We start from the raw sequence: 24,869 nt of genomic DNA, 5'->3' as shown, positions 1-24,869 counted from the left end.
AGCAAAGAGTTGGGGACCTCATACCACCAAGGAAGCAGCACCAGCAGCAGAGAATGTCCTTTGAACCCGAGGTCCCTGTGCCTGAGAAGCTTCTTGACTATGGGAAGATTGAGGATAAGTACCTTCTTCCAGAGCCAAAAAAGAGAGAAAGCCTTCCCCTCCCTGGAGCTGACAGCTTAAATTTGTACTTTTCAGCTACTTTCCCGTGAAGAAATAAATTTCTCTTTGTTAAAGCCATCCGCTTGTGGTATTTCTGTTATAGCAGCACTAGATGGTTAAAACAATTGCATTCTATCAGTCTAATAAGAAAATCAAAAAACAAACCTGTTGGTGTTGAGTTGATTCCAGCTTATGGTGACCCTCTAGGACAGAGTAGAACTGCCTCATCGTTTCTAAGGCACGCCTGGTGGATTCAAGCTGCTAACCTTTTGGCTAGCAGCTATAGGCCTTAACCACTAACCCACCAGGTTTTCTACTCTGATAAGAGCTATAAATAAATTAATAAAAAAAAAAAGTTGTCTTCCTTATGAAGGAGAGATGCAGTATAAATATAATAATTAAGACATTGTACTGTATATTAGAATGTGTTAGGACGTGACAGATTAAAGTGAAAAAAGAAGAATACTGATTGGGATAGGGATGTTTTAGTAGACACAGAAAGAGTTCAAAGAACCTGGTGTTATACTCATCTAGTAGAAAAAATTGTAGAAAGTGTGCAAGTGTGCATGTATGTGTGTGTGTGTATGTGTCCATCCACAGACCTTCTGTTTTAGTGCTCATCCTCTGCCCTGAGTTGACTCATTCTAATTGCAAGAAGGCTCAGTGCTGTGGGACGAGTTGAAGTACTCAGTCTTCTGAATTTGCTCAAATGTCCAGTTTCTAAACCTTGAAATCCCTCTTTAATCATCAGTGCCTTAGCTATCATATGATCCCTTACAGTCTCTTTAAAAAAGAAAAAAATCTTTACTTTGTCATTATCTTTATTAGTAGTATTATATTGTAATAGTAATGTAAACAGTAACAAAATAAAGTTATTATATTCACCCGGATCGGATCAGTATGTGATTTTCCTAAATCAACCCATTTTTTCTGTATCAGTGGATATATCAATTAAGATAAACTTATTGATGTCAGCATGGAAGTTTCCAGGTGTTTTCATTTTTTTCTCTACTGGATTGGTATTACTTCCTATTACATGCTTTAGTCTCATAGATTGTTATTCTTATCTCTCTAGAAAACAATAATCACTCTTGTTTAGAAGTCATTTTCTAATTGTTTAGGTACCCTTGCATAAGAGGTCTATTGTTTGATGAGTTAGGTTTGTTGCCTTATTTTCATTTCGCTGAATTTTCTCATATTTGGTTGATAAGAGTGTGCACTATATTTTGATTAGGATCTATCACTTGAATTCACCATTTTGATTTTTCTACTCGGAAGAAGAAAAGGAGATAATCCCATAGTTTTGATTATGGTGTATTTGTAGTAAGTGAGCTGAATATGTAGCATTTTATGTATTTGTTGTGATTTCTGGACATAGTTGCTCCATATTTCCTCCAAATTTTCCATGCATACTTTCTTATTTTTACCCTTTCAGTACTCAAAAAGCTTGTAATGAGAAAAAATAAATAAATTTTAGGTACAGTAGTCTATTCAAAAAAATTCAGTTTTGTTAAGGTAAGGCCATACAAGGAGGCATATGATGTTTCCATTATATACAGACAGAAAAATAAGAAAAAAAAATTGGAAAAAGGGAATATCAAAACCAAAATCTAAATTTAAGATACCCCCCATCCCGAATCAAGTCCAAATGGCTTCACTGGGAAATTCTATTAGATATTCAGGCAAAAAGAATTAGCCAATTCTTCACAAACTCTCCCAGAAAACTGAAGAGGAGGGTATGTTTCCATTTTCTATAGAGGATAGCTTTACTCTGATATCAAACGTAGACAAAGGCATTAAAAAAAGGTAAATAACAGAACATATATGTGAAAACTATTTTAAAAATTTTAAGAAATTGTGCCTTGAAACATGTAAAGAAGATAATACACCAAATTAGGTGTGTGCCAAGAACACATCATTGGTTTTTAAAAACCAATTAATGACATTAACCATTAAAATTAATTAGAAATAAAAACAAAACCATATAAATTAATGTAAGAAAACATTTTCAAAGTCCCAATATTGTGATCAAATTTTAACCAAATTAATATTAAAGGTAATCCAACAGATGTGGAAATTATCTAACAGAATCACTAATATCACACACAAATAAAATTTTGCTGAAGGTCATTCAAAAGTGGTTGTAGCGGTGCATCAACAAGGAACTGCAAGATTTTCAACCTGGTTTCAGAAGAGGACATGAAATGGGGGATACCATTGCTCATGTCAGATGGATTATGGGTAAAGGCAGAGAATAACAGAAAGATGTTTACATGTGTTTTACTGATTATGCAAAGCCATTAGGCTATGTGGATCATAACAAATAATGAATAACACTGAGACAAATAAGAAATCTAGAACACATGATTGTGCTCATGAGAAACATGTACTCAGATCAAGAGGCAGTGGTTCAAACAGAAAAAGGATATACTGCACAGTTTAAAGTGAAGAAAGATATATGTGAGGGTTGTATCCTTTCACCATACTTTTGCAATCTATATATAAAAAAAATCTATATAGTGAGTAAATAATCCAAGAAACTGGATTACATGAATAAGAACAGGGCATAGGATTTTTTTTATAGGATTGAAGGAAGACACATTAATAACATGTGTTATGCAGATGGCATAATCTTCCTTGCTGAAAGTGAAGAGGATGTGAAGTACTTATTGATGAAGATCAAAGACCACAGCCTTCAGTGTGAATTACACTTCAACATAAACAAAACAAAAATGCTCATAACTAGACCAATAAGCAACATCATGATAAACAGAGAAAAGATTAAACTTGTCAAGGATTTCGTTTTACTTGGATTCACCATCAACATCCATGGAAGCAACAGTCGAGAAATCAAAGGACATTTTGCATTGAGCAAGTCGGATACAAAAGATCTCTTTAAAGTGTTGAAGAGCAAAAATGTCACTTTAGGAACTAAGGTGTGCCTGGCACAACCCATGGTGTTTTCAATCACCTCATATGCATGTGAAAGGTGGACAAAGAATTTGGAAGACCAAAGAAGAACTGATGCCTTTGAATTTCTTTGAATTGTGGTATTGTGGGAGAATACTGAATATAATTTGGACTGCCACAAGAATTAACAAATCTGTCTTGAAGAAGTACAACCAGGATGCTCCTTGCAAGCAAAGATGGTGAGACTTCGTCTAATGTACTTTGGACATGTTATCAGGAAGGATCAGTCCCCGGAGAAGGACATCATTCTTGGTAAAGTAGAGGGTCAACGAAAAAATGATAGACCCTCGACGAGATGGATTGACACAGTGGCTGCAACAACGGGCTCAATCACAGAACAATTGTGAGGAGGACGCAGGACCAGGTGGTGTTTCTTTCTGTTAAACATAGGGTTGCTATGAGTCAAAACCAACTCAAAGGCACCTAACAACAACAACAACAAAGTCGGGGTTCAGTGAAAACAAGGAAGACCATCAATGAGATTGGCTGACACAGTGGCTCCAAGAAAGGGCTCAAGCTTAACAATGATAGTGAAGATAGTGCAGGACCTGGCAGTGTTTCATTCTGTTGAACATTGGGTCGCTATGAATTGGAGTCACCTAGATGGGCATCTAACCACAACTAACAACAATATTAACATGAAACTTCCTCAGATTGATAGAGGGCACCCATGATCGATCTACAGCTACCATCACACATGGTATGAAACATTGAATAAATTTGCAGAAAGACCAGGAATATGACATGTAAATCTACCCTTACCAAATCTATCAGACATTTTAGTGGATGTTCTAGAAAACATGGTAAAGCAACAAAAAATAAATAAATAGAAATCATTCAGATTGGAAAAGAAGAGGTGAAACTTTTTATTGACAGATGACATGATTTTTATGCATAAAATCTAATAGAGCCTATGATAGAATTATAGTATTAAAAAGTTAATTTAGCATTTCTTTGTGAATTTGCTTTTAGGCTATTGGTGAATTAAAAAAAAAAAGTCTGAATTTAAAGTGGGTTTGCATTTCCTATATAGATACATTTGGGGATTTCATAGATATAACACTGGTAAAGGATTGAATTGTGTCCCCCCAAAATATGTTTCACCTTGGCTAGGCCAGGATTCCTAGCATGGTGTCCTTGCCCAACATTTTGTGATCTGATATGATTATTCTATGTGTTGTAAATCCTAAACTCTATGATGTTAATGAGGCAGGATTAGAGGCAGCTATGTTAATGAGAATGGACTCAATCTACAGGATTTGGATATATTTTAAGTGAATATCTTTTGAGTGAAATGAGCAGAAAGGAGTGGGACCTCATGCCACCAAGAAACAATCACTGAGAGTAGAGCAGAGCATTAGCACCCAGGGTCCAGGAGCTGAGAAGTTCCTAAATTAAGGGAAGCTTGATGACAAGGATCTTCTCCAGAACCAACAGAGAAAGACAACCTTTCCCAGGAGCTGGCAACCTGAATTTGAATTTCTAGCTTCCAACCTGTGAGATGAGCCAGAATTGACTCTGCAGTAAAGGGTGAATGGTGGGAGAATAAACTTCTGTTTGTTAAAGGCATTTGCTTGTGGTATTTCTGTTATACCAGCACAGACAACTAAGACAAACCAAAAAGCAAAATCCATAAAAAGTTTGACCACATCAAATATTAAAACCTGCTCTTCAGAATACACTTGTATAAAAACAAGTTAATTTCTGGGAGAAATTATTTTCCAATAATATATCTCATAAATGACTTCTGTCCATAATATATGCAGAGTTCTCAAAACTAAAAAAAAGAAAAAAGTCTTCAAAAATCGTCTTAAAAATGAACAATAACTTACCCAAAGAAAAGAAGCACCTGGCAAATAAGCATATAAAGATACTCAGCATCATTATTAATGAATGAACTTGACGTTAAAACATTAATGACATAACGTTTTATATCTATTAGAATATCAGGTAGTTGGTAAGTATGTGGAGAAACCAGAACACTCATAAACTGCTAGAGGAAAATTAAAATGGGATAAATACTTTTAAAAATAATTTACTTTAAACATCAGGGTCTTAAAAAGCTAGTCAAAGTTTTACCATAAAATCTAGCCATTTTACTCATATACATCTACCCAAGAAAAATGGCAGCACTTTTCCTTATAAAGACAAGTGTACACATGTCCATAGCAACTTTATTTGTAATAGTCAAAAACTAGAATCTACCCAACTGTACATCTATTTGAGAAGGAACAAATTGTGGCATATCCAAGAAAATGAATACCACTCATCGATAAAAACTATTGAATTACTGGTACGTGCAAATATATCGATGAAAGTACAAATTGATAAATTGGACTTCGTCAAAATTAAAACTACTTACACTTAGATATTTATCCTAGAGAAATAAAATCCATATTCATATAATAACCATTACACAAATTAGATAAGTGATAACTTTGGTGAAGTATAAGACAGTAAATAATACTGGGGAAGTCATCACAACTTGGCTAGGGCAAAGTCATAGAAACTTCACAGACACAACTAAATGTCGTGAGGCATTGAAATACTGTGATGAGGGCTGAGGACCCTGATCTCAGGGGACATCTAGCTCAATTGGCATAATATAGTCTATAAAGAAAATGTTCTTCCTTCAACTGCTGTGAATAGAGGCTAGGGTGCTAAAAGCCCATGAACCACCATCTAAGATACATCTACTGGTCACATCCTGGCAGGAGCAAAGGAGAACAAAATGACCAAAAACACAAGGGAGAGATTAGTCCGAAGGTATAATGGACGACAACTACCACCAGACTGAGCCAAGAACAAGTAGACAGTGTCAGGTTACCACCACCAAATGTTCTTACAGGGATCAAAATAGAGGGTCCTAGACAGAGTGGAAGAGAAATGTAAAATAAAATTCAAATTCACACACACCCATGCAAGGACCAGGCTTGCTGGTCTGATAGAGACTAGATAAACAACAGAAGTACGGCCTGTGGACACCCTTTTAATTCAGCACTGAAGTCACTCCTGAGGTTCACCCTTCAGCCAAAGATTAAACAGGTCTATAAGGACAGAAAAACACACTTGAGGGATGTAATTCATATTTCAGTCATGTATACATGACTAATGGGGACACCAGCTCAAAAGCAAAGATGAGCAGGCAGGAATGGACAGGAAAAATTGGATGAATGGAAACAGAGAACCTAGGGTGAAGAAGGGAAGCATGCTGACATATTACAGTATTGGCAGCCAATGTCAGAAAACAATTTGTGTATTAACCGTTTAATGAGAAACTAATTTACTCTATAAACTTTCACCTAAATCACAATAAAAAAGGAAGAAAAAAAAAGTTCATAGAAACATTATTTATACCTAAAAACTGGAAACAACCCAAAATGTCCTTCCATGAGTAAATTTTTAAGCAAAGTGTGGTAAATCCATACACAAAAAACACTCAACATTTAATGGAACAAATTTTTTTTTGATGCACACGACATTGCGGATGGACCACAATAGAGTCATGTGAACTGAAAAAAGTTTATCTCAAAAGGCTGTTGTTGTTGTCTGCCATTGAGTTGACTCCAACTTATGGCGACCTTACGGAAAACAGAGCAAAATATTGCCTAGCCCTGAGCTATTCTCACAACCATTACTATGCTTGAGTCCATTGTTGTAGCCACTGTGTCAGTCCATCTCAGCCTTATTAGCCCTCTACTTCACCAAATATGATGTCCTACTCCAGAATATGGTCTTTCCTAATGACATGCCAAGAGTGAGAAAGTCGGACAATATTCTGTTGGAGGTAGCAAAATATCTACCATTAAAGAATTGTTGCTTTGTTAGGTGCCGTTGAGTAGATTGTGACTCATAGTGACATACAGGACAGAGCAGAAATGCCCAGTTTGGTTGCTTAGGCTGTAATCTTTATGGGTGTAGATGGCCAGGTCCTTTCTCCCGGAATGGCTTTTGAGTTCAAACTGCCAAACTTTCGTTTAGCAGGGAGTGTTTAAACACTGGGGAAAAAATTATATATATATACACACACACACACTCTATTATATATCACAAATAAGCAGAAAAAAATGTGACAAATGGATACATTACAAATATTTAAAATAACAAAATGCATCAAAAGATTTATAGCAGAATAAATATATATTCGTAATAAGACATTACATACAAACTATCACATTTCACAAAGTATGATGGTTACGGTTGTGTGTCAACTTGGCTGGGGCATGATTCTCAGTGGTTTGGTAGTCATGTGATGTTGTGATCACTTCCACAATGAGGTTTGATATAATGTGGTCACCTCCATGATGGGATCTGATGGGAGTAACCAATCAGTTCAAAGGGAGCTTCCTTTGACGTGTGGCCTCGTTGAATATAAGTAGACATTCTGGCAAATTTCATTGGCTTTTGCTCCCCTGGATCCTACAGCTGAATCCTGCCTGTCTGACCTCCAATTTTTGGGAATTGAACCAGCAGGTTGCCTGCAGTCTTGCCAGCCAATCTCTGGATTTTTCGATCTTCTCAGCCTGTGAACAAGAGCCCTGCTTTCGGACCTGCAGATTTGGGTTAACCAGCCCCTGCAGCTGCATGAATCAGGAGAAGCCTCTATCCTGACCCACAAACGTGGGACATTCCAGCCTTTATGGCCACGTGGGCCATTTCCTTGGTATAAGTCTCACTCTATATACTTACATGCTTTACTGGTTTTGTTTCTCTAGAGAACCCAGCCTAAGACACAAGGGTATATTGATATATAGTAGAGCATATGTCAAACACAATCAAAAATGTATGAAGATGAGAAAGACGTTTTGGAATGAGGATTGGACAGAATGGAAAAATATGAAATATAATAAAGGAAAGTAAAATAAGCAAAAAACCTAAACAAGCTGATGATGGCAGCTGATCATGAAATGAGAAGCAAGGGTAACATTTCTGTTCCTTAGATCAGAAACCAGATTAACAAACAGACAAAAAACCCTGAATGACAGCGATAACAGCAACAATCACAACAGCAAACAAGGAAGTGATGCCTCACGTATGCACAATGCATTTCTTTTATTTCATTTAAGTCTTCTAAACAATGTAATAAGAAAGTGTTTAAGTGCTTCTTTTTTTTTTTTATTTTGTCATCCATTTGAAGAGACCACTGTAGAAATCGGGAATATTGATAGTTCTGTTTTATAGATACAATATTTTAATCCAGATCCTTGTGTAGTAAAAATTGAAGGTTCTTATTTTTAAAAATAAAAAAATAAAAACTTTCAAAGTTAGCAAAGAGTAAAATATAAAAATGTATGAAATGGTAAATACAGACATGCATACACACTAGGTGAATGAATACTTGCCCACCGATGAATACAAATTGACCTGGACAATTAACAAACAACCCCCTAGATATTCTGTTAAGCTTTCGTATGGTTTGGGGACAATCAGCAAATTGCTTGGCATCTCCTAAGGGAGAATCTCTAAGGGGGAAAAAATTCCATAAATTGTCCTCATTATGCCATGTTAAGAAGCACATGGGGGAGTCAAGGCAGAGACTTCATTACGGGTAAAAAGGTTAGTGTATTTCCATATTTTACCAATATCCAGAATGTTCCAATGACACTTGCAGGGTCCCACCTTTGTTCATTGGCAAACTCATTGCAAAATATTAGGATTTCTGATTCAGTTCTCTGTGCATTCTACTTTTCTATACTGCCTGAGACTAGGATCTCTCCCCTTTTTCTGTCACGTTATTTTTTTTTTTCAAATATTCACAGTTTGTTTCAGAGGCTAACTGCTCATAAGCATCTTTGAAAAATTACCATTTCATGGGTAAATAATATTTTTACTTCATATAAATAATTATATGAATAAAAAAACAAAGAGAAAAGAAAAAGTCCTGGAGTCAATTTTGTCTCAAAACTTACCCCATGTGTATCCGAGAGCAGTGATCCGAGGTTTTTCAATGGTTGCGACCTTTCAGAGGTAGATCTTTCTTTCTTCCAAGGCTCCTCTCAGTGGACTCAGTCAGTCCACCAAGCTCTCAGTTCCTACCTGAGTGCTTAACTGTTTGTGCCATCCAGGTGACCTAATTATGTGAATAATAGAGCTCAAATGTAAAGTAAAGGAAGCGTATGTAGTATTAAAAAATACAGTAGCAGAATTATGCAGCTGCAGATATTCAGTCTCTAGTATTGGTGTTCTTCAGAATCCTTAGTTAAAAGCTGACTCTAGGCTCTTCTTATGTCCCTCGCAAGTGTAATTTACTATTTAATGCATATTTAAATAACTGTGGGAATGTGCACTTTACTAATCTCTTGATGAGGAAACAAATAAATGTCCACCTCACACCTCTTGATGAGATGTGAAAAGCAGTTTTTGGAGTTTAGGAAACTTTTAAGTACCCACTTTTATGATGATAGCATAATATATAATATATTCATCAATTTCCGGTGGAATGTGGCAGAAGGAAGATATAATTTTCTCAAAGAGAATAGTTTTATAAAATACATTAGATACTCAACAAAGATAGTAAACTATGGAAAATAACTTGGTGCTCTTCATGGAACTCCAAAGCTGTCGAGAGGATGTCCTCTTATCTTCCCTTACCTTATAGGAAAATTGGTACTTACCAATATAAGTACTTTTTTCTTCAGCCTTTCATCATTGCAACTAAACAAGATTTATATTGCTTTTATTACATTCATTGAAGATAGTTGATTACCTAATTGTAATATCTACTGATACTCAAGTCAGTACTTCTCTTAAAAAAAAAAATACATATATATATATTATGTTTTAGGTGAAAGTTTACATAGCAAATTAATTTTCTAATCAAAATGTGTCAGCACTCTCCTAATTTCCTCCCTGGCTTCCCCGTGTTCATTAGGCAGGCTTCCTTGCCCCTCCGCAACTTCTTGTCCTTTTGATCTCCTATAGGTGATTTTTCTAAGGGGTAGATTCTTCACAGATGTTTAATTTATTTGCCCCGTCTGTTATTGGGCTGAAAGCTGGCCTCCAGAACTGTCTATAGTTTCACGTTAGAAAACTGTCTCAGGGCAATAGTCTTAGGGGTTTCTGTAGCCTCTTTACAACCGGTAAGCCTGGTCCTTTTTCGGTTGCTGTTTGATTTGAATTCTGTTCTATATTTTTACCCATTCTGCCCCGAGCCTTCTATTGTGATCTTAGTCAGAGTGGTCAGTAATGGTACCCATGTACCATCTAGTTCTTCTGGTTTCAGGTTAGAAGAGGTTGGGATTCAAGTGGGCCATTAGTTCTTTGGACTAATTACTTCCTTAAGTCTTCTGTTTTCTTCATTCTCCTTCATCTAGTCGTGAAAACACCAATAGTTGCTTTTCTGACAGAGGCATTGTGTGGATGTAGGGTCACAACTTTATCAGCAATGTTTTTTATGAGATAGTGTATTCCCCCTGTATAATATGACTATTGTATTTTTCTATTTGCTTGATTATTCCTGACTCAGAGGCCGCTGGTCCTACTATTTTCATTGTAAGTAGTATCATTTCAAATCATTTATTCTTTTACCTTAAACTGCCATCCTCATCCTTCTCTGGCATTTTTTTTTTTTTATCTATTTTATTAGGGATATGTATATACATTTTAATTTAAATATACTTATATTTACATGCATTATGTACTATATAATAGTTCAGACTAGAGGATTTCTTTATCCAGATGGAATTTTTAAATGAAGCTCCATTTTATAAAATCAGTGACTGTGACCTCACTTTCTCTCCATTTTCTCAAATTTCCTCTCACTGTTGTAAATTTTTTCATAAGAAAATATATCTGATTTGTTACAAATGGTTTATTATATCTTAGTTATAATGAGACATATTTTAAGTAAATTTATGTTAAAACACACTGCCTTTAAGGTGATCCTGACTCAATAGTGACATCAAAGGGTTTCCAAGGCTGTAAATCTCTGTGGAAGCAGACTGTCACATCTTTCTCCCACGGAGCAGCTGGTGGTTTCGAGCTGTTGACCTTTAGGTTAGCAGTTCATCAACTTATATTAAAATGTTTTAAGTAAAGTAGAAAATATATAACACAGAAGATTGGCACACAGATGGTCCCATTTTATTCAGGGAGTTGAGGAGGGTAGAGGGAAGAGCTGAGCTCAGTTACATGGATAACACAGCACTCAACCTACTCATCATCATAGCCTGACATAGATCACGCTAGAAGGATTTACACATGCATACGTAAACTCCTTTCAGATAACTTATTGCCATCATTTTAAAAACAACAAAAACTCTGTATATTTGATTTTTGAGAGTTTTGTCTTGATACCTTAAACACATTGAAACATTTAACCCTGTTTTATTTTTTTCAACAATCTTGAAAGGAAATGGTCATTTCACAGGTGTGGATAGATTAAGGTATTTTACTCTATAAGCCACAAGTGGAGGTGTAACAGTGACTATATCTACATATGTTTACCACCTTGGATATTCCCCTGTATAAAGAAGACCAATAAGCCCCACCACGATCTATTAGATTCTCCTTGTGTTCAATACCTGTCAAGTGTGTTGTTTCAGTCTGTACCATCTACAAAGGCTTTTATTGGACTAGGTTTGAAGTAAGGCATATTAAATGTTTCCACACATTCTGAAAATTTCCACTTTAAAATTTTTATAATGTAATTAACATACATATTATAATTTGTAAATGTCATTTAATGATTGTCATTAAATAAATGACAAAAAACATTTAGTAAATAATCATATGCTTAACACCTAATTTTTTAAATTTTTAAAAACTTCTTGCTTCATTTATCAACATGTATATATCAAAAAAAAAATTGCCATCAAATTGATTCTTACTTATCAAAACCTTATAAAACAAAGTAGAACTTCCCCCATAGGGTCTCCAAGGAATGGCTGGTAGATTCGAAAAGCCAACTTTTTGCTCAGCAGCCAAGCTCTTAACCACTGCTCTACCAGGGATCCCATCTAGGTATGTGTGCGTGTATGTCCCTGAGCATGAGCATGTTCACATATGTGTGCATATAGATGTACATATACATCTACAAGCACACATATGCCTACGAGTTCACGTACACAAACATGTATACCTATACCTACACCTACATCTACACTTATATCTTTATCTGTGTCTCTATCTACATCTACGTGTACATCAATATCTATATGTATATCAGGGTTTGCTGTCTTCTGTCCTGGTGACATTTTGGGCTGGAAATTTTGTCATTGTGTGGAGTTACCCTGTATATAGTAGAATGTTTAGAAACATCCCACGCTTCCAATAGATAGCTATAGTTCCCTTCTCCTAGTTGTGACATCCAAAATGTTGCAGACATTGACAAATGTTCTTTGGGGAGGAAAGATTCCCCAATTGCTAACAAGCTAGATTTCTCTTTCTCTCCCTATTTCATTCTCTCTCTGTCTCTATCTTTATGTATCTATGCTTTATTCGTGGGAGATGGGTATACTTTCAAATATCTATACTGGAAAGTTTGGATTTATCTTATTCATTTAGCATATTGCCTTTGAATACTAAAAATCTACCAGATGATACTACACAAAACCTGTTGACTATGCTGTTGTCTCTATCCAGAATAGGTTTCCTGATAGACCTAGATGGGCAAACATAATCTAACAGTCATGAATGAATTCATTCTGACGGGAATCACAGACCGCCCAGAGCTACAGGCACCATTGTTCGGGCTGTTCCTCATCATCTACATGATCTCAGTGGTGGGCAACTGGGGCATCATCATCCTCACCAAGATGGACTCCAGGCTACAAACTCCCATGTACTTTTTTCTCAGACACCTGGCTATCACTGATCTTGGTTATTCGACAGCTGTGGGACCCAAAATGTTGGTAAATTTTGTTGTAGATGAAAATAAAATCTCCTATTATTTTTGTGCTGTACAGCTAGCTTTTCTTCTCATGTTCATCATTAATGAATTACTCATTCTGTCAGCAATGTCTTATGATCGTTATGTGGCCATCTGTCACCCTCTGCTCTACACAGTCATCATGTCACAAAGGGTGTGTCAGGTGCTGGTGGCAATCCTTTATCTTTATAGTGCATTTGTTTCTTTTCTTATCACCATAAAGATTTTTAATTTATCCTTCGGTGGCTACAATGTCATCAGTCTTTTCTACTGTGACTGTATCCCCTTATTATCTTTGCTCTGCTCGAACACACATGACATTGAATTGATCATTCTCATCTCAGCTTCTTTTGATTTGATTTCATCCCTTCTAATCGTTCTTATTTCTTACCTGCTTGTTTTTGTCGCCATTCTCAAGATGAAGTCAGGTGAGGGCAGGCACAAGGCCTTCTCCACCTGTGGCTCCCACCTAACCGTGGTGGTCGTGTTCTATGGGACTTTAATCTTTATGTATGTTCAGCCCAAGTCTAGTCATTCCTTTGAAACTGATACAGTGGTTTCCATATTTTACACCCTGGTGATCCCCGTGTTGAATCCCTTGATTTATAGTTTGAGAAACAAAGATGTAAAATATGCTGTACAGACGACATGGAAAAAAATATGCAATATACTTTCTACAGTTCGATGCATAACATGGTTCCTATAAATTACATCATGGGCTTCAGACCTTATCTGTGTGCTCCATAGGGTACAGCAAGCACAAATATATTCCATATATATTTATAAATATCCTCCTATGTGTCAGTCACTCTTCTAAAAGCATTGATGAACAAGAGTTAAAATCTTTGCTTTCCTTGAACTGAAGAGATGGATCACAAATGTAATAATTAAGTAAATTTGATAGTAGAGAAGAATGTGTTGGGGACATGGTGGCACAGTGATTAAAGTGCTCAGCTGTTAACTGAAAAGTTGATGATTCAAACCCAGCAGCCAATCCCTGGGAGAAATATGTGGCAGTTAGCTTCCATAAAGATTTACAGCCTTGGAAACCTTATAGGGCAGTTTTCCTCTGTACTATAGTATCACTGAGTCAGAATCTACTGGACAACAGTGAATTTGTGGGTTTTTTTTTTTTGAGGATTTGCTAAAAAACAAAATCCTTTGTCATTGAGCCAAGTCTGTTTGATAGCAACCCTATAGGACAGCTGAACTGCTCCATAGGGTTTCCAAGGAGTGGCTGGTAGATTAGAACTGCTGACCTTTTGGTTAGTAGCCAAACTCTTACCCAGTGCATCACCAGGGCTCCAGGAGAATGTGTTGGGAACCATGCAAAGAGGCAAAGACAGTGGATATGCTGAGTGGGAGTGGGAAAAATACTAGGTACAGAAGCAGAGTTAAAATGATTCTGGTGTTTTTTTTTTTCAACTATTAGAATAAACTTTGCATTGTCAGTACTTGCGTTTGTGTATTTGTGTGTGTAAGCTCTTGCCTTCTGTTTTAGCCTTCATAGTATCTGAGGGGGGTATTAGATTTGGCCAGGTTGCAATGAGTCTCAGTCTAGTGTGAGTATTTGAATTACTCAGTTATCTAAATTTGCTCAAATGCTCCCTTCCAGAACTTGGAGCTCCATTCTTTGCTTATTAATGCCTTTACTTTCCAATGTAAATCTGTTAACTCCACCTAGCTGACTATTTAGCAAACCAAAGGTTCACTTCTGCGTCTGAGTTTGTTTTAAATCAATGCATTTTGCCATGATCAGAATACACACCAATTAAGATAAATTTCTTGAGGTCATCCATAGTTGCTCCCAGGTTTGGAATTCCTTCCCCACTAGTTAGTCTTATTTAATAATTATCATTTTTTTTTCAGGAGTTGTTAGCTTTCCTTATCTATATGAAAAGTTTTTAAAAAATGTTTGTTCAATTATTTCCTTGGGTAACAGGATATGCTATGATGAATAAAATTTGTTGCCTGTCTTTCCTTGTTTTTGTTTTCCTAATATTTCTTCAATATTTATCATGCAGTATATTTTCATTGATTTTGTTTACCTTACTTGTGAGAAGTAAAATGAGATACTCGTATGGTTTGCACCATAATATATTTCTAATTCTGTTGAGGTCTGTTATATGGTAAGGATACAGTTAACTTGCCTCATGGAAATAGTTGCTCCATGTTACTCCTCAAATTTTTCCACTTATTTATGTTTATCATTATTTTTTCTCTTTCAAATTTCTAGGATTTTATTGAAGTTACTAGAGTCTAAATATTTTCATGGCTCAAACTCATGAAATAAAATCCCTCACGTAGCCAATGAAATTTGAATAAAAATAGTTCATTGGGATATAAAAAAGTTGCATGTTATATTGTCATATGAGCATGAATATTTTTTAAAAAAGTTGAACTAGTTAGAAGGTGAAGATGATCATGATAAGACAGAGCTTCCCAGGCTGCAGAAACTTCCACTGCCTCTAGCAGCTTGCTTGGCACCACCCTTAGCTTTACATTAGAATCCTGGTTCCTTTACTTGTTATGCTGTGTAGCTGTACAATAAAATCCTGGTTCTCCTCTCTTTAACTGCGGGCCAAACTCGAGAAAACTGGCAGAAACTGGTTTAGGTGCCATGTTGACATTCAGGATAACCTTTTAAATCTGATAAATAGTAAATTCTCCATCTTTGTTGGAGCTTAACTGCCATATTCTGAACATAGGATGCATGAAGCTCCATTTCAACCACATTGCCCTAAGCAGTTTGATTAATAATGTTGCTGTTCTAACTTGTATGTACTTCCTACTTGTAAACCCCTTGAAAGTAACCTTTTGCCTCACTCTCACTGAGCATTCTTGGCAACATCAGCCCCAACTGTTTCTTCCCTTGCACAAGGAAATAAAGGTGACTTTCTACACTTCCACTTGAGTCTCTGGTTCACTGGATGAGAAAAGTCACTATGAGTGGTCCAGGGATTTCTACAGCAACAATGAGCACATCCATGTAATAATATCTCATACTTATTGACTGGTATATGATAGTAATTCTTCAAGATTTAATTAATTTTCACAACAGATCTGTGAGGCAGGTTCTATTAATATTTACATATTTTAGATGATAAAATGGAGGTTCAGAGATGGTAAATAAATTTCCCAAGTTTAACTCCCAAAGGATAAATAAATAGACCAAGTTCACAGTGGTCTTAAGCATTAAAATCAAGTTTCAAACATGGTCTAGCTCCAGGTTCCAGGTTCATAACAGCTAATGTAAATAACTTCTTAATGTCAATTTTCTGTTTTAATGATGTCATCCCTGAGATGACAGAGAGTATCAGATTACAAGAAGAGAAATAGCAGTGGGATTCACAAAATAGAGAATGCCTAGGACAATGTCTGGAAGAGAAAATAAATTCAATCGAGACAATGAATTAATAAACTGATACACCAAGGTAACCCATTCATGTGTATACATGATTTGTTCAAACTAAATAATGGAAAACCATCGCAATGTGGATGCAGGGCATAGTCTGGAAGGTTTATAATAAATGTCTGATAGGAGATATAAAGAATTATAAAGTAGTAAAGAACAGTAGCCACGGTGACACAGTGGCTCCGGCTCGCTGCTAAGGCAAAGGTCAGCAGTTCGAACCCACCAGCATCTCTTTAGAAACCCCAGGGAGCGGTCCTAGTCTGTCCTGCAGGTTGTTAGGAGTCAGAATCAACTGGACAACATGGGTTTGGTTTTCTTTTTTTTTTTTTTCCGGTATAGTAAGAAAGATGTTAAAAATAAACAAGGAAGTTCCCATTTTAAGAAATGATTTGTGGACTTTTGCCTTGAGAAGTTTAGCCACCTTTTAAAAATGAAAATAGGATTGAAGTTACTTCCTTAAAAAATGAGGTCTGTGAGAAGATTTATTCCCCATCATCATCTGCTTCCTGGACTTTCTTGCTACCTGAACTTCAGTTTTGGGGGAATTTAATTTAAGGACAAGGGATTGCCAAATATATTAACTTTGATTTTCCTGAGCTACTGAACCAGTGAAAGACATCAGGTCCCAATACTGGACATTTTTTTTTTTCTTTTTCTGTTTCTTTTTTTAAATAAATTAAAACTTGTTCTTGAGCTACCATTTGAGTGATGCATTTACTTATTGAATGTTTCATTACATGTTTGGGAAAAGAATTTCTAGATGATACAATGAGGAGAGACAAAAGCACTACACGCAGTTGTGGAGGTTGGGCATCAAATCTACCGTGCAAGTCAAAATCCCTTCCTTTCCTTGAAACATCCCACTCTTCCATTTACTTACCTCCTCCCTTCTCTGTTCTGGTTCCTGGTCTGGTTTCAGTGATTGCTGAGCCCCTTGGACTGAAAGTATGACCCAGAAAGCACCCCGAACCATTCTGCTGGCTCTGGAGTGGGAATTAATAAACACAGAAAAAATAACCTGCCAGCTCGCCAAAGCTGGGAACTCACAGCAGCACAGTCTCTTTGCCTAGGCACCGGCATAAGGGGTCCAAGGACTTTGAATACCTTTCACCACTGCCTAGACCTGTGTGGACCCATTTTAACAGCATAGACACTCATTAGCATAGTACAACAGGGCATACACCTGAAGCCTATATTCAGCTGCAACAGCTTAGGAACAGTAAGAGATTTGTGACATTCGATACCACCCTGCCCATTAACCAGGGTTCTCATCTACCCACATCAGGGGCCTGAGGGCTGGTGGCTCCACCCACATCACCTAGCCACCTGCAACAGGGATCTGAGAATAAGTATTGCCTCCCAGTCCTTACAGCCAACAGTATGAGGGGCCCAAAGTCCAAATGCAAAACCCACCTACCTATGCACTCTAGGGAACTGGGGCTTGCCTTCTATCCAGGCAGTCAAGGACTGCTGTCAGACCCCTGCCTTACCCAGCATATGACCCCCTACTGCAGGCAGATACCTGTGCTACTCCAATCACCCCTGCACAGCTAGAACTATAGGTGAGAGCCTGCATTTCACACCTGGTGACTGACTGACCTGTAAATGTACTAAATGCACCAATAAAGAGACAGAAAGTGGCAGAATGGATAAAAAAAATACATGATCTGTCTATATGCTGCCTACAAGAGACACACCTTAGATACAAAGACTCAAACTAAAATTCAAAGAATAAGAAAAACAAATCAATCAAACAATAATCAAAAAAGAGGAGGAGTGGCACCATTAATTTTTGACAAAATAGATTTTGAAGCAAAATCCACCACAAAGGATAAGGAAGGATACTATATAATGATTAAAGGGTCAATACACAAGGAGGACATAACCATAATAAATAGTTATGCACTCAACAACAGGGCTCCAGAACACATAAAACAAACTCTAGCAGCATTGAAAGAGAAATAGACAGCTCCACAATAATAGTGGTGAAGGACAGAACACCCAGAAAAAGCTCAATAAAGACAGAGAAGATCTAAGTGCCATAATCAACCAACTTGATCTCATAGACATATAGAGAACATTCCACCCGACAGCAGCCAAGTATATTTTCTTTTTCAACACACATGGAACATTCTCCAGAATACAGCACGTATTAGGCCACAAAGCAAGCCTTAACAAAATCCAAAACATTTAAGTATTACAAAGCATCTTTTCTGACCATAAAGCCATAAAAGTAGAAATCAATAACAGAAAAAGCAAGGAAAAAAAAATCAAATGCATGGAAACTGAACAACACCTTGCTAAAAACTACTGAGCTACAGAATAAATTAAGGAAGGAATAAAGAAATTCACAGAATCAAATGAGAATGAAAACACATCCTACCAGAATCTTGGTCCACAGCGAAAGCAGTGCTTAGAGGTCAATTGATAGCAATAAGTGCATACAACTAAAAAGAGAAAAAAAGGACAAAAACAAAATATTAACCGTACAATATTAACAGATAGAAAGAGATCACCAAAAGGAGACCATGTAAACCAAAAAAAAGGAAATAATAAAAATTGGAGCAGAAATAAATGAAAAATAGAATAGAAGAACAATTGGAAGAGTTAACAAGAACAAAATCTGGTTCTTCGAAAACATCAAGAGAACCGATAAGCCATTGGCCAAACTGCCAAAAGAGCAACAGAAGAGGAAACAAACAACTCAAATAAGAAATGAGATGAAGATATTAAAATACAGGCAACTGAAATTAAAAGAATTATATCAGAAAACCATGAAAAACTGTGCCACCAAAAATCTAGGGGAAATGGACAAATTTCTAGGAAAACACTATCTACCTAAACTAACACAAACCAAAAAAAATCTAACACAAACAGAGGTAGAAAAATTAAATAAGCCTATAACAAAAGAAGAGATGGAAGAGGCAATTAAAAAACCTCCTGACCAAAAAAAAGTCCTAGCTCTGACGGCTTCTCTGGAGAGTGCTACCAAAATTTCAGTGAGGAGTTATCACCAATACTGCTAAAGGTATTGGGGAGAATAGAGAAGGATGGAGCACTCGCAAACCTGTTCTATGAAGTTAGCACAAACCTGGTACCAAAACCAGGTAAAGACTCTACAAAAAAAGAAAATTACAGACCAATATCCCTCATGAACATATATGCAAAAATTCTCAACAAAATTCTAGCTAATGGAATTTAACAATGTATCAAAAAAATAATTCACCATTACCAAGTGGGATTCATATTAGGTATGCAGGGATTAGAACATTAAAACAGCATTAGAACAACAGTCAATGTAATCCATAACAAAAATAAAACAAAAGATAAGAATCAAATAATCTTATCAATTGATGCTGAAAAGGCATTAGACAAAGTCCAACATCCATTCATAATAAAAAACTCTCTACAAAATAGGGATAGAAAGGATATTCCTCAACATAATAACAGCTAACATCATCCTAAAAGGAGAGAGTGTGAAAGCATTCCTCTTGAGAACAGGAACCAGACAAGGAGGCACTTTATCACCATGCTTATTCAACATTGTGTTGGAGGTCCTAGCCAGAGCAATTAGGCAAGAAAAAGAAATAAAGGGCATCCAGATTGGAAAGGATGAAGTAAAAATATTCCTATTTTCAGATGATACGATCTTATACACAGAAAACCCCAAAGAAATCGACAAGAATACTACTGGAACTAAAAGAAGATTTAAGTGAAGTGTCAAGATATGAGATAAACATGCAAAAACCACTTGGATTCCTGACACCAACAAAGAAAACTTTGAAGAGGAAGTCACCAAATCAATACCATTTCCAATAGCCCCCAAGAAGATAAAATACTTTAGGAATAAATCTAACCATAGATATAAAAGACCTATACTAAGAAACTTACAAGACACTATTGCAAAAAAAGATCTACATAGGTAGAAAAATATACCTTGCTCATGAATAAGAAGACTCAACGTTGTGAAAATATCAATTCTACCCAAAGTGATCTACAGATTAAATGAAATCCATTCAAATTCCAATGGCATTTTTTACTGAGATGGAGAAACAAATCACAACTTCATGTGGAAAGGGAAGAGGGCCTGAATAAGTAAGGTAATACTGGAGAAGAAGAACAAAGTGGGAGGACTCACACTAAGTGATTTTAAAACCTATTGTACTGCCACTGTAGTCAAAACATCCTAGTACTGGTACAACAACAGATACATAGAACGATAGAACAGAATTGAGAATCCAGACATAAATTTATCCACCATGAGCAGCTGATATTTCACAAGGGCCCAAAGTGTATTAAATGGAGAAAAGAGAGCTTCTTAAACAAATGGTGCTGGCATAACTGGATATCCTCCTTCAAAAAAAATGAAACAAGGTCCATACCTCACATCAAGTAAAAAAAAAAAAAAAACTCAAAATAAATCAAAGACCTAAATAAAAATCTAAAATGATAAAGATCATGAATAAAAAAAATGGGGACAATTCTAGCGGCCCTAATAAATGGCATAAACAGTATATGAAACATTGCTAACAGTGCACAAACACTAGAAGAGAAACTACATAACTGGGAGCTCCTAAAAATAAAACCTTAAGCTCATCTAAAGACTTCACTAAAAGAGTAAAAAGATCCTACAGATTGAAAAAAAAAAAAAAATTGTGGTATGATATATCTGAACAGGGTCTAATCTCTAAAACCTGGAAGATAATGCAAAACTTCAACAACAAAAAGGTAAATAACCCAATTTAAAAAATGGACAAAAGATATGAGCAAGCACTTCACCAAAGAAAATATTCAGGTGGCTAACAGATACATGAGGAAATGCTCACAAATCAACACTACAATGATATCTTTCACCCCAACAAGGGTAGTATTAATCCAAAAAACACAAAATTATAAGTGTTGGAGAGGTTGTGGAGAGACTGGGAATGGATTTGGTGCCTCCTTAAAAATCTAGATATAGAAGTATCATAACCCACCAGCAATTACGATCTTCAAAATATATTCTAGAGAAATAAGAGCCATCAGAAGAATAGACATATGCACACCCATTGCAGTTCACTGCAGCACTGTTTACCATAGCAAAAAGATGGAAACAACCTTGGTGCCCATCAACGATGAATGGATTAAGAAATTATTCTATATTCATACAACACCACCAGGGTTTCCATGGAATACTACACAAAAATAAAGAACAATGATGAATCCTTGAAATATCGTACAACATGGATGGATCTGGAAGGCATTATGCTGAGTGAAATTAATCAGGTGTAAAAGGACAAATCTTGTATGAGACCACTTTTATAAGAACTCAAGGTTTAAACACAGAAGAAAACATTCTTTCATGGTTCCAAGGGTGGGGGGAGAGGGACAGAAGAATTCAGTATGTAGTAGACAGGAATTATCATAGATGAAGGGAAGGACAACACACAATACGGGGGAAGTCAACACAACTGTACTAAACCAGACACTAAGAAGTTTCCTGAACACAAGCAAACACTTAAAGGGACAGAATAGCAGGCGTGGGTGTCTAAGGACCGTGGTTTAGGGGGACTTCTAAGTCAACAGGCATAACAAAAATTATTAAGAAAATGTCCTGCATCCCACTTTGGTGAGCGGCATCTCAGGTCTTAAAAACTTACAAATGCCTATTGAAGATGCATCAGTTGGTCCCAACCAACCTGGAGCAAAGGAGAATGAAGAACACCAAAGACACAAGGAAAATATTAGCCTAAGAGACAAAATGGGCCACATAAAGCACAGACTCCATCGGCCTGAGACCAGAAGAACTAGACAGTGTCCAGCTACTGCGAAAGACCGCCCTGGTGGGGAACACAGCAGAGAGTTCCTGACGGGGTAGAAGAAAAATGAGGTGCAGAACTCAAATTCATGAAAAAAGACCAGACTTAATGGTCTGACTGAGAGTAGAGGAACCCCAGAAGACATGGCCCCAAGCTCCCTGTTAACCCAGAACTAAAACTATTCCTGAAGCCAACACTTCAGACAGATCAGACTGGACTAAAACGTAAAACAATACTCGTAAAAGAGTGTGCTTCTTAGTTCACGTAGATAAAAAAAAAAAAAAAAACTTACACGAGACTAAATGGGCAGCTCCTGTCCAGAGGCGAGATGAGAAGGCAGAAAGGGATAAGACATGGTGGAATGGACACGGGAAATCTGGGGTGGAAAGGGAGAGTGTGCATTCTCATCATATTTATAGCAACTAGGGTCACATAACAATATGTGTATAAATTTTGTATGAGAAACTAACTTAAGCGTAAACTTTCACCTAAAGCATAATAATAATAAAAAAGTGAAAATATACAAAAAACACAAAGAAACAGTATATAATAATATGAAATTTACTAACTATTCCATATGACAACGTTATGGAAATGGGGGAATATTGAGTGATCTGTCCTAAAGGTAAAATATTTTTATCCAGATCACTGGGTGGGAAAAATTGAAAGTTAACTGAGAATAAAAGAATGAATTTACCTAAAAGAAGCTTGATCACTGGTGAATACAATTTTTTTTTTAGAAAATTAACAGACATATTAAATATGTTAAGTTTTCAAGTGCTTTAGATATAACACATTGCTTGGTATCTCCTCAGGGAGAGCCTTAAACACTGAGAGAAAGCTATAAATTACTCCCACTATGCTATGCTAAGAATCACATGGGATGTCAAACAGATTCAATACAGGTAAAGGTAACAATTTCTATGCAATACTGTGTTTTACTAATATTGAGAGTGTTTTAGTGACGTTTTCAAGGCCCTAGTTTTTATTCAATTCTGTCCGCTTTCCACCATTATTCCTAATATGTTTTATATGAGATAAATGTGGACTTCACGTATTCACTTTTATCATTAAAAAAAAAAAAAATTTTTTTTATCATTAATGCTATGAAATTTAATTTCTGCATTTATTTGCTAACAGTTTACTCAGAGACTGCTCTGCTCATAGGGTTCAGGAATAGACATATGCCAGATAGATAGATGATAGATAGATGAGAGATAGATAGATAGACAAACAGACAGATAGATAGATGATAGGCCTATTGTATTTTTAAAATATCTGTGGTATATTCAGATGCAATTTTTAAAAATTATACTTAAATCCATTTGTGAAATACCCTGTCACATGGAAGTTCCAATGTTTAATGGAAGATGCTTCATGTTCAGGCAGATTTTACTAACTTCCATTAATTTACATATATGTCATCATCAGCATGTTTCCCCTTTCTCCTATGCTATTGTGTCATATAGTGACATTTGAAACTTTTTTTTTCATAAAATGTAGAGGATTTTTTTTTAATAATGGAGTGTCTTTATGAGATCGACATTTCACTATTTGTTCAGATTTCTTCATATATCCTAAGCTTCTGTACGAGAAAAAAAATATGTGTATCTGATTTGTTTCAGTTGAAGGAGAAAATATTTTAAGTAGGACAACAAAGAAAGTAAGCTAGGGAATGGCACTTTTGGACACTTTAGTCATAGAACTGGTGTCACAGAATGTGGGGCTGGATCAGTTACAAGGATAGTGGCATGATGAACCTATTCATCATGAAAATGGTGACAAAGAACTTAAATCAAGACTAGAAGAATTTAACTATAAATATCTTGAAGATGAAAACAATTAACAAAATCAAAAAAATCATTTTAAGTAATTACTGTCAACGTCCAAAAAAAGATAGATGATGGTGATGATACACATATACATGATGGATAGATACACAGATGGAGAGAGAGAGACACAGACAGACATGTAGGTAGGTAGGTAGAGAGGGAGACAAACAATACTAGGGACACACTACTGTTATTTTTATGTATCATAAACACATTCGAGCATTTACTTCTCATTACACTTCCTAATAACGCTGCCAGAAAGTGTTGGAATATGATTTTTCAGGTGGGAATAAACAGATTCAAGTAATTTATGTTATTTGCCCAAAGTACCACTTTGTATACATTACAAATGGAGGTATAGCAGAGGCTTTATCTATATAAATATAGCTTTAGGGATGTTTTCATGTATAAAGACAAATAAACCCCGTTGTGATCAACTATCTCTCTCTCTCTTTCTATCTGTATATCTACATGTACGTATGAAATTACATATCAGGCTTGGTTGTTTAGTGCTGCTATAACAGAAATAAGACAAATGAATGGCTTTAACAAAGAGAAATATATTCTCTCACAGTCCTGTAGGCTAAAAGTCCAAATTCAGAGTACCGGCTTCAGGGGAAGACTTTCTCTTTCTATCAGCTCTGGAGCAATGTCCTTGTCCTCAGTCTACTCTTGGTCGGAGAGCATCTCAGCCCAGGAACCTCAGGTCCAAAGGACTTGCTCTGCTCCTGGGGCTGCTTTCCTGTTGGTATGAGGTCCCTGTATCTCTCTGCCCACTTCTCTCTTTTACATTACCAAAGAGATTGGCTTAAGACACTAATCTTGTA

The 24,869-nt window shown here is 36.2% G+C and overlaps 1 protein-coding gene across 1 annotated transcript; it reads left to right on the top strand.

Moving 5' to 3' along the window:
• The first annotated feature begins 12,734 nt into the window (after positions 1-12,734).
• LOC126080436 (olfactory receptor 8K3-like) lies at positions 12,735-13,703 on the top strand. The gene has a single exon (XM_049891654.1). The coding sequence runs from the start codon at positions 12,735-12,737 to the stop codon at positions 13,701-13,703; it is 969 nt and encodes a 322-aa protein (XP_049747611.1).
• Positions 13,704-24,869: the final 11,166 nt, after the last annotated feature.

This window comes from Elephas maximus, chromosome 7, assembly GCF_024166365.1.
Source record: "Elephas maximus indicus isolate mEleMax1 chromosome 7, mEleMax1 primary haplotype, whole genome shotgun sequence".
Lineage (NCBI taxonomy): Eukaryota > Metazoa > Chordata > Mammalia > Proboscidea > Elephantidae > Elephas > Elephas maximus.
The sequence above is the reverse complement of the archived record's forward strand: the minus strand, read 5'-3'. Positions and strand labels throughout refer to the sequence as shown.